This window comes from Cupressus sempervirens, chromosome 3 (assembly GCF_028749045.1).
Source record: "Cupressus sempervirens isolate cs-2001-9-10 chromosome 3, ASM2874904v1, whole genome shotgun sequence".
Classification (NCBI taxonomy): Eukaryota; Viridiplantae; Streptophyta; class Pinopsida; order Cupressales; family Cupressaceae; genus Cupressus; species Cupressus sempervirens.
In genome coordinates this window covers 20,019,718-20,031,322 of record NC_143120.1, presented here as the reverse complement: position 1 = coordinate 20,031,322, position 11,605 = coordinate 20,019,718, and the positions used below count along the sequence as shown (strand labels likewise).

General features: G+C 37.7%; 1 protein-coding gene across 1 annotated transcript; it reads left to right on the top strand.

Annotated features, from left to right (window-relative positions):
• Nucleotides 1-311: 311 nt before the first annotated feature.
• LOC149564528 (cellulose synthase A catalytic subunit 9 [UDP-forming]-like) lies at nt 312-9,628 on the top strand. The gene is made up of 13 exons (XM_089818081.1): nt 312-1,127; nt 1,244-1,439; nt 2,645-2,820; nt 3,213-3,315; nt 3,413-3,608; nt 4,129-4,395; nt 5,122-5,467; nt 5,552-5,815; nt 5,924-6,136; nt 6,742-6,985; nt 7,081-7,277; nt 8,200-8,547; nt 8,645-9,628. The coding sequence occupies exons 1-13, from the start codon at nt 1,053-1,055 to the stop codon at nt 9,224-9,226; spliced, it is 3,207 nt and encodes a 1,068-aa protein (XP_089674207.1). The 5' UTR covers nt 312-1,052; the 3' UTR covers nt 9,227-9,628.
• The last annotated feature ends 1,977 nt before the right edge of the window (nt 9,629-11,605 follow it).

Genomic DNA, 11,605 nt, shown 5'->3' with positions numbered 1-11,605 from the left:
AGTGACACCTCGACGTCCATGAGGAGGACAACTTCTACATACCAAACTCAACAAACTTAAAATCATTTTCTCAACCTATGGTTGTTTAAGGATGCTCGTAATCAAATAATTAAACCCGAAATTAAGATTAAAAAAACATTCAATCTTTATTTTATTGACAATACCGCTTTTTTTGTTACACGTGCGCTGTAGATAAACAGAGGTTTTCCGGTAAACCGCTGTTGGTGTATGGTGCCCTGTCATGGCGACGGCTGAGCAGACAGAATTTGGTGGGGACGTCAAAGATTTCGGGATGGCTGAAATTTTCCTACAAATGAGAGCGTTTGAATTGATGTACTTCAATAGAGTCCTTTCAGAGTTCAATGAGGGCTTCATTCCGTGCATTTTGACTTTAGTTTGGGGTGATTTTGCCTCTAAACGAGAAAGATATGAATTTCTTCGGACGATTTTAGCAGTGAATTTCGAGGAAAGGCTCACATTTAGTGTTACGTTTGCAGTGAAAGTGGATTGAGGTGCGGAAGTTCTCAAATTGGCTGTGAATTTTGAAGTCGGGATAACAGAGTTCGGCATTCTGTTCGGACTGCTTTTGAATTTGAGGCCAAAAAAAAAAGGAATTTGGGAGTGTTTTAGCTGTGCATTTTGAAAACAAGCAGAATTCTTGTAAGGTTTCAGACTCGTGGCTATTTTTCAAATTGATAGAGTTTTGCAGAGAATTCATAAGAAAGGAACAGAGCACCTGCCTTTTACTCGGAAGTGTTTTTCAATTGAAGGTGAAAATTCGCGACTCTGGTGAAAAGAAAAGAAGAGGAGTTGGCAGGAATTTTTCTGGATTGAATGTGAAAACTTTGCATTGGTGTTTTGTTGACACTTAGCTAAAAACCAGAAACTCTGCATTTTCTTTTGTCTGTCATTAGGTCCAAAGCTAAATATTTGAAGTTGGCCATGTTTTGACTGTGACTTTACAAGAACAAATAAATTTGAAGTTCACTGCAGCTGTTTTTTGTTTGAAAACGAACATTATTTTGGCGGGCTTTTGCCAGTAAGTTTTAAAAATGGAAGCCAAGGCTGGGCTAGTGGCGGGTTCTCATAACAGGAACGAGCTTGTTGTCATCCACGGCCACGAGGAGGTCAGATATTTGCAAAATGTTGATCTTTTTCTAAAACAAAAGTTTATCACTATTTCAATTTTTGTTTCGTAATCTTGGATCGCAATTTTACAAGTGAGATTTTTTTGTTATTGCAGAGGAAGCCTTTGAAGCCGTTAAATGGGCAAGATTGCCAGATTTGTGGCGATCCGGTGGGAGTTACGACGGAAGGAGAACTTTTCGTAGCGTGCAACGAATGCGGATTTCCTGTGTGCAGGCCATGCTACGAATACGAAAGGCGAGAAGGAAATCAATGCTGCCCGCAGTGCAACACTCGATACAAGCGCCTCAAAGGTTTGGTCATTTCCATCATTCCCTAAAATTCAAGTTTAGTGTTCTACTTTTCAAATTTAGTTTACTTTCGCCGTAAATTTGTTATATATATAATATCGCACGGTTTGACATTTACACCTTTATGTCGATTTTGCTGCTTTCTTAATTCTTAATTCTTCCAAACTAGAAATTTCCCGACGATTGGAATCGTTCTGACAAAACTTTGCAGGATTGGTTTGAGTTTTCAATTTGCTTTACATTTCAAAGCCTGCAAGATTTTTGCTGAAAAACTCATTAAATTCTCTATAGATTTTTTTTTATAAAATTTGAAAATGAACGACACTTGTTATGCCGTACCACAAATATTATATAATTCAGGGTGAATTTGTCTTTGTTGTTTCAATCATAGAAACCTTTTCCCGAGAAATCTTACGGCATTGTATGGGATTTCGACAAATCGAGTTCATCTTATTCGTGAAATTCCCGTGCCTTGCCATTCTCTAATTTTGCCACTACTTTATTTCAAATTTGGCGGGCTTTCTGTAGTCAAAATCTTTGCTCGTCATATGAATCATCTATATTTTTGGATCAAATTTGTCCGAACACGTAAAATTTCGGTGTAATTAATGCAATTGCATAGGAAATTCCAGAAATTTATCGCATTTACCCTGCCCGGTGAATCTTTGATCGGTTCATCCCTATTTTATTTCAAATCTAGCAAACTTTTGGCAGTTCAATTCTCCCTGATCGTCAAACTGTCGCCTGATTTGTACATTTTCATTTGAACAATCATGAAAATTAAATATCTTTTCTATTATTGTCGGAGTTTATTCCGTTTTTCGCTTTGTTTAAAGCATTATTATCAAATATTTGTGTCAAGCTCGATGGTGGAGATTTTGATTTCAAATCTAGCAAAGCATTTTTGCAGTTCTTCACAACTTATGAAACTGATGTGTCATGTCACTATTAAAACTTACTCTTTTCTTATTAGAAAAGTTCAGCAAGATTTATATCAAGCCTGGTGGAAGATTTTAATTTCAAATCTAACAAGCTGTTTGCACTCCAATTTTTCACTTGAGTAATTGCTGCGTGATTGGGAAATTCATGTCAAATCAAGTTATTCTTTATTTTATCTAAAATACGCGCTGCTTGCTTTTCTTTTGTATAAATTAAGCCATTTATGTCAACTTGTTAGCGGAAATGTTTATACAGTATGTGCCGTGCAGGGAGTCCTCGTGTTGAAGGTGATGAAGATGAAGAAGACATTGATGACATTGAACATGAATTTAGTCTGGAAGCTCAGAAAAGAGACAGACAACAAAATGCCAATGGCATTGACCATGAGAATTCCCATCTTGTTCATAATCCAGGGCTTCCTCCTGTGCTTCCAAAGGGCCGTTCGGTATGATTGATTTCCTTGCTGCCAATCTTAAACTTTTCTTCACGAGTTGAAACGTTTGGTACAAAGCTATCATTCACTTCAAGAAATTTCACTTTGTCTTAAAATATTTTCAAATTGCACAAACTTTATGTGAGCTGTTTGGTGAGAAATCATGGACCAATTAGGCTCAAATCTATAATTTCTCTGGCGCACTTCACAGTGCTACCAAAAAGAGCACCTTCTGTTTCGCTGCGGGAAGATAGTGATTTTGCATTTTAAAACATTGAACAATACATTTGACATGCACATAATCACTAAGTAAACCTATAAGATTGTTAAAACATATATCAAGAAATCATATATCAAACTAGGTTGTCATTGTATAAGTCTAATTCTATTGATTTCCCTGCTAGATTGTTAGCGGGGAGATTCCAGCATCATACTATCCGGAAAGCCATTTGCTTGCTAACTCTGCAACGTCGAAGCGTGTACATCCTTATCCAGGCTCCGAGCCAGGTAAATCCTAGTGCCTCTGTTTCTTAAAACTCATCCGTGCCCAATCGAAGTTGAATCTCTGTTTTGTAATGAAATTTGCCGTCATGTTGGAGTGCAGGGAGTGCAAGGATCACCATTGATCCAAACAAGGACATTGGAGCTTATGGCTATGGAAATGTTGCTTGGAAGGAACGACTTGATGGTTGGAAATCCAAAGAAAACAAATCAGGCCAGTTGCAAATGACAGATGGAAGATATCAAAATGGAGGAATTCCACCTAATGACGGAGAAGATTTTGATCAGGAAATACCAATGTAATTAAATTTGTGTTCCCTTCCAATGTTTTTTTTCCGATTCAAAGTCGATTTTTGGAGATTCTGAATTTAAAACACAAGAAAATTTTAATTTTTAGGTTTAATTGTTTACATTGTAACGTTGTTGAAGAGTTTTCTGGAACTTAATTTAGCGATGCAGTTGACTCCAGAAAACTCTTCTATACAAGCATAAATTGTGGTGCCTCTATATGCAATTTGGATTAAATTGGACTTGTTAACGCTTTCTAAGCCACTATTTGCATTTGAGTAAAACATATTTTCTAAATTTCTTAGGTATTTTTTGTTTTAATAAATTTTTACCCCTCTCTTTCACTAAATGCATCAGACTAGATATGAGTCCAAGTATTCTTAGCTCTATGGATTTGAATGATTAAATTGTTACTCTAGAACCTTTGTCTTGATCTTTCAAACTTGATACCAATCTGTAGCCTTTGATGGTGAGAACTTGCCACTTTTTCAAACAATTTTTTTTCTATTGACAGTCTTAATTTTGATGCAGGATGGATGAAGCGAGACAACCTCTGTCGAGAAAAGTACCAATTCCTTCAAGCAAAATAAATCCTTACCGAATGGTGATCGTAATTCGACTGATAGTTCTTGGATTCTTCCTTCGCTATCGACTTTTGAATCCCGTGAGAAATGCATTTGGTCTCTGGTTGACTTCTGTCATTTGTGAAATCTGGTTCGCTATATCCTGGATTCTTGATCAGTTCCCCAAATGGTTTCCTATTAATCGTGAGACCTATCTGGATCGTCTATCATTGAGGTAATATACCAGCTCTTGGAACATAAAATACTCTCTTAGTACCAAATTCATGTTTCAGTTCAACGATGCATATGGTCTACTTCAGGAAATAGTGAGAAAAACAGTAATATCTTATAGCCACAGCTTGAATAGATGTAGTGAGAATCTGCTTTTCGGGAATGCGTGAATGTGATGCTGGCATTTGACTACTTAGAAGGCTGGGGTGATTCTTCCTGAGATTAGTGTTACCTGGACATATACCCTGCTGGACAATTTATCTTCAACTGAGTTTTGAACTTGAGCATCTGCGCGAGTGTAGATTAGGATTTGAACCCCAAGCTTTTCCAGCTTCAAAATTATCACTGGCATGAAATTTTACTCCTAATATGTATACCATAGAAATCTACCAAAAAGACATAAAAAGTTGTCCCTTACCCCTCCGTTATTCATCAAAGTGGAAATTAAAGAATTGCGAAAAAGTAATCAGCATCTGCTCTGCGGAATGCATATATTTTGGTTGCATGAGGTGACACATTTTTTAAGAAGAATGGGCATATAGAAAATGCTCAAAAAATTTCTCTTTAGAGGATGTACACCTTCTGTTCCTGATGTTAATGTTTGTTTATTGCCTTAATTTCTTCTCAGTTATTCTAGTTCTTTTTTCTTTTGTTATTTGATATGTCTCCTGAAAGCATTCAATTTGCTTCCTATTAACAGAAATTGTGTCTCAAATTCATCTTCTCGTAGGTATGAAAGAGAAGGTGAACCTTCAATGCTTGCCTCCGTAGACCTCTTTGTGAGTACCGTGGATCCCCTGAAGGAGCCTCCATTGGTTACTGCCAACACAGTTCTATCCATTCTTGCAGTGGATTACCCTGTAGACAAAGTCTCCTGCTATGTTTCTGATGATGGAGCTTCAATGCTAACATTTGAATCACTGTCAGAGACCTCAGAATTTGCAAGAAAGTGGGTGCCCTTTTGCAAGAATTTTAATATTGAACCACGAGCACCAGAGCTGTATTTCTCTGAGAAAATTGACTATTTGAAGGACAAAGTTCAGCCCACTTTTGTCAAGGAACGTCGTGCTATGAAGGTAAGAAAATGTTCTGCTACTTCAGAATCTGATCAGTACGGTGAAGCTAATCACTAAAGACTGCAAAATGATTTGCTTGTGCAGAGGGAATATGAAGAATTCAAGGTGCGGATAAATGCGTTGGTTGCAAAGGCCTTGAAGGCGCCTAAGGAAGGATGGATAATGCAAGATGGAACACCTTGGCCTGGTAATAATACCCGTGATCACCCTGGTATTCTTCAAGTGTTCTTGGGCCATGGTGGAGGTCTCGACACAGAAGGCAATGAACTTCCACGCCTAGTCTATGTTTCTCGTGAAAAGAGAACTGGATTCCAGCATCACAAGAAGGCTGGTGCAATGAATGCTTTGGTAAAAAACTATTCCATTTCCTTCTTTTCCTCTCACTAATTTGCTTTGTAAACAGACTATCAGCCATTTTGGTTTTATTTCTGGCTAATTCAACTCCATCCTATTCAGGTTCGGGTTTCTGCTGTGCTCACTAATGCTCCATTCATGCTGAATCTGGATTGTGATCACTACATCAATAACAGTAAGGCAATTAAGGAAGCAATGTGCTTCATGATGGATCCCAAGGTTGGAAGGAAAGTTTGCTATGTTCAGTTCCCTCAGAGATTTGATGGCATTGATCGGCATGATCGTTATGCCAATCGAAACACTGTCTTCTTTGATGTATGAATTCTCCTAACCCAAGTGTTCTCTTGTTACTTTTGACTAAAAGTTCTACTTAATATAGTTTTTCAAGTCAAGAACAGAGGGTTATAGAGCGTTCTTTCCTTACACAAGAAAGAAAAGATGGAATTTCCTCCTCCATCTCACAGTCAGAAACTCAAAATCTACTGAATGGGTTCTCAAAATTAAAGATTGAGGTGCCTACTTCATAAAGGACTGCTTATAATCTGTGTTAAATCTCTTCTGGACTATCAAACTTATATCTCACCTAAGAGAGAGAGGAAAAATAGTAGTGTTTACAAATTAAAGAACCCATGCAAAGTATGCAAACTCTTAAGAATCACCAAATAGAGTTGCCATCAAATGAATAGGATAAAGAGATTGTACTTTAAGGCAGTAAACTGGCTGAACCATGACAACAAGTTGTAATGCCAAAATGTATGCTGTAAGAAAACTTAACACCCCAATTACAGTGCGCATTTCAATTCTATAATTTCTTTGTCTATGCACAATGTTCTTTCAATTTCTCAGATTTTCTGTCAAAATATTAGATTTCTTATAACTCAAACCATAAAGATGACATGTACATCGGTCGGTCTATGTAGATTAACATGAAAGGTCTTGATGGAATTCAAGGTCCGGTGTATGTGGGAACTGGATGTGTATTTAGAAGGCATGCTCTGTATGGATATGAGCCTCCTCGTGGTCAGAAGCGTCCAAAGATGGTGACCTGTGATTGCTGCCCTTGTTGTGGTCCTCGTAAAAGGACAGGGAAGTCATCGAAGAAGCATGCAGCAGGAATCCCAGCCCCTGCCTATAACCCAGATGGGATTGACGATGGACTTGATGGTATGGGAAACATGTGTGAAATCAAGCTCTTGATTTTAATTTACTTTGAAGAAACAATCTGCTTACAGAGTTTGATGAGATTTTATTTTGTACAGGATTTGAGGAAGACAAAGCATTGTTGATGTCACAGTCAGATTTCGAGAAAAGGTTTGGACAGTCATCTGCCTTTATCCAATCCACTCTGATGGAGAACGGTGGTGTTCCACACACTGCAGATCCTGCTGAATTGTTGAAAGAGGCTATTCACGTTATCAGTTGTGGTTATGAAGATAAAACTGAATGGGGTCAAGAGGTATGGCGCAAAGCATCGATATTTTTTTTCTTTAACTCCGAGGCATCAAGATGTGTTATGTTCGATTGGTCTGATACATTGTCACCAGAAAATTCACTACGAGGGCCACATTAGTTATCTTCTGATGTTCTATAACACTCCCCTAATTCACTTGATTACATAGCCTTATTTCAATGGAGGCCTTCTCCATCAGTGCCTGTATTCCCCTGTCTTCAAATGACTGTGGTTTGAATAATGAGAAGAATCAATCTTAGGTTGCCCAATTCCCTACTTTTGCTAGAATTATAGCCACAGCCCTGTTGGAAGCATTTGCCGTTGCACCAAAAGCTTGAACTGTTAATGCCTGATACAAATGTCAAATTTAACCCAATCCAAGGCATGAATCCCCAAGGAGGTGCTGACCACCAAGTCAACAATCTCAACAATCTCCCCCTCAGCACCGACTGAGCCTTCAGGGCCCACTGAAAGGAGACTTGAACTCATGACCCAAGGCTCTGATACCACTTGTTGGAAGCATTTGCTGTTGCACCAAAAGTTCAAACTGTTAATGTCCGATACAAATGTCAGATTTAACCCGATTCATGGCATGAATCTCCAAGGAGGTGCTGACTACCAAGTCAACAATCTCAAGAATCTCCCCTTCAACACCCACTGAAGGGGGTGGAAGCATTTTTCATTGCACCAAAAGCTCAAACTGTTAATGCCCAATACAGATGCCATATTTAACCCGATCCATGGCACAAATCTCCAAAGAGGTGCTGATCACGGAGTTACCAATCTCAACAACCCCATCCAAAATGGATTTCCATTCTTGTTTTACTTTCTTTGTTGGGTTGAACCTGGACACTTAAAAAAATTTAGTAAAAGAATGCATTGTCAATGCTCAAGTTTATTCTGAATTATGCCTTTGCGTTTATTGCAGCTTGGATGGATCTATGGATCAGTGACAGAGGATATTTTGACTGGCTTCAAGATGCATTGTCGAGGGTGGAGGTCAATTTACTGTATGCCAAAATTACCCGCATTCAAAGGATCTGCTCCTATCAATCTATCAGATCGTTTGAACCAGGTCTTGCGTTGGGCTTTGGGGTCAGTGGAAATTTTTCTGAGCAGGCATTGCCCAATTTGGTATGGATATGGCCATCTAAAATGGCTTGAAAGACTTGCTTATATCAACACAATTGTCTACCCACTGACTTCTCTTCCACTCATCGCCTACTGTACCCTACCAGCCATCTGTTTGCTCACTGGAAAATTCATAATGCCCTCGGTATGTCCTTCAAATTTATAATATATTCTACACCCTTGATTGTACTGATATTATATGTTATTAACCATTGGTGTTCCTTCAATTTTGGTTTATGCAGATTAGTCTATTTGCAAGCTTTTTCTTCATAGCTCTGTTCTTGTCAATTTTCATCACTGGTATTCTGGAAATGAGGTGGAGCGGAGTGAGCATTGAGGAATGGTGGAGGAATGAGCAGTTTTGGGTTATTGGAGGTGTCTCAGCTCATTTTTTTGCAGTTATTCAAGGTCTGCTAAAGGTGCTGGCAGGAATTGACACAAATTTCACAGTCACTGCTAAGGCATCAGATGATGGTGAGTTTGGGGAGCTGTATGCATTCAAATGGACAACACTTCTGATTCCTCCCACAACCCTTCTAATCATCAATCTGGTGGGAGTTGTGGCCGGTTTTTCAGATGCCATCAGCAATGGATACCAGTCATGGGGTCCATTGTTCGGTAAATTTTTCTTTGCTTTCTGGGTCATTGTGCATCTCTACCCTTTCCTCAAGGGTCTCATGGGTCGACAGAACAGAACTCCCACAATTGTGGTTATCTGGTCTATTCTTTTGGCATCCATTTTCTCTCTTCTTTGGGTTCGAGTCAATCCTTTTGTCGTAAAGGTCAAAGGTCCAGATTTGAAACAGTGTGGCATAAACTGCTGATTCTTTTACTGAGAAGATTAATGAGGAATTTATTAGAAGACTGCAAGAAGCAATTTGAATTTGAAAGATATCCAGCTTACAGTTAATAGAGAGAGGCTATGGGAAAATTCTCTCATCGTGGAATTTGTATTGCGAATAGTGAGCTGTGCCGATTGCCGCATGTTCGGTGACTTATTTTGTTGTAGGGTTCAATTAAATTTTCCAATTGTGAGCACTACTTTAAGTGCCAGTTGAAGGGGAAAGAGGAGTCCAGTGTGATTGATTTAACTGCTCTTATCCACCCAGAGAGAACTATAGGGGCCGTTTTAGGCCCAGGTTCTAATGTGCTCTATATATGTAATTATATTTTGTAATAATCGTAGCAGAATGGCTATGAACGTCAACATTTTTTCCTGTAGTAAATGTTCATTGGTTTATCATCCCACAACATAGCGAGTTCGTGAAGATCTTCAGTTGGTCTAAGATATCCAAACACACGTGTTGGATATAAAGCTTGTGTTTTTGTATTTTGTTGTTTGACATGATTCTTGTTCGTTTAGGAATTATTATAGAAATGTAGAGTTACCTTTTATTAAAAATTTCAATATCTTTTAAGAGCAAATAAATGTATAGGGAGAAGTACAAATTAAAAATAGTGTAACGTTCTATCATGTGATTTAAAAGAAGTTAATCTAAAGTTTTACTAAGTTTGACAAATATTTTTTTAAGTTAATAAATTAATAATAGTCATAGGATAGCGGAAGCAATCAACATACACTCATACATCAACAACATACAATCAAGTTACAACTCTTATGGGTCTCATGACGATGAATCACATTTAATTTTAATTAACACTAAATCCAATATATAATAAATCTACATCAAATAATAATATACAAGTATGAATCCATTTAAATAATATACAGTTATATAAGATGCCACTTGACAATAATCAAAACGCACAATTCATCCACTGTACAAGTCACAGGGTATGAAAGGATGAAATAATATACATCATGAAATAGATTACATCATCTCGTAAGATCTATGAAATCAAATACAATACAATAGAGTACAACCATCCATCATAGAAATACAAGATCAGATAGAAAAGAACATCTGCACAAACACATCCAACAATGGCATCCAACGGTCGAATCTCAATGGTATAAGAAAACACACTACCACCTAGCATCATGAAACCCAAAAAGGTCTAGTCCCACCACGTTGAGGAGATAAACTCAAGTCCCAAACAGGATAACAAACTCAAAAATCAAAACCAACATCTAGGTTCAATGAATCACCTGAAAGCAAACTATCTCAAAGGGTACCAAGACATGAGTATCAACTAAACTCAAAGACAACATAGACATGTAGGAAATCTATTATGCATGTGGGCAAGTGTCATCGCACGAGCCAACTCTAAGGTTACTTGGCTAGTCTTTTAATCCTTCAGCCCGCTAGTGACTCTATGCAGCACTAGTATCCTTTCATACTAACAAGGCCTACTAACGAGTCAACTCTAAGGTTACTCGACTAGTCTTTTAATCCTCCCTTCCACTAGTGAATTTCTATAGTACCAATATCTTATTAATTCATTTTAAACCCATCTAATAAAATGTTATCACTTATTAAAATAACCTACAATGGGTTACCTAGGCAACCTCTTTAGGGCTCCAGCCCGCATTGCAAGCCACTTTTCAACATGACATACAGATAACCTACCCTAAGCTCAGTAAAGCAAAAAGATCTCAAAAGACTACATACTATACATCAATTCTTAAACAAGCAACCGACAAGCATTAAAAGACACTGATCATAATCATGGATTCCACCAATACGATCATCCTAATAGGATTGATCTCAAAATCAAGTATACATAAACCAATCCATGTCATAACATGACAGCACCAAGAACAAATCATGCAAACACCTCAGTCCTATACAAGTGACTAAAAAGCAATCCAAATAGAATTGATCGAAGACTCAAAGGTTATATCAGATAGGTCACACCATTCACCTCTGATTCATACTAGAACATTGGAAAGCAATAGCAATCAATAGATCAAAACACCTCAGAGAGCATACAAGACACATTACCATGGTTGAGTATAAAAGATCATGATCAAAACTTCATCATGACATCACAAAATAGAACTCCCGAGCCTTTGGTAAACATCTTGATTTGGTCAAAGCTAAGTCAAACCCTAGAAACCCAACACCAGTAAATCACACATCACATAAGGTACACACAAAAGTAACTTTCTCAATACATTAGGTTTTGAAAACACAAGTTTAATTCTCACTTATTGCTTTCAAGTTTTTAGTTTCGCTTTCAAGTACAAGATTTAGATATACAAGAATAGGGTTTCAATTTTTATTTCTCTAGTTACCAAA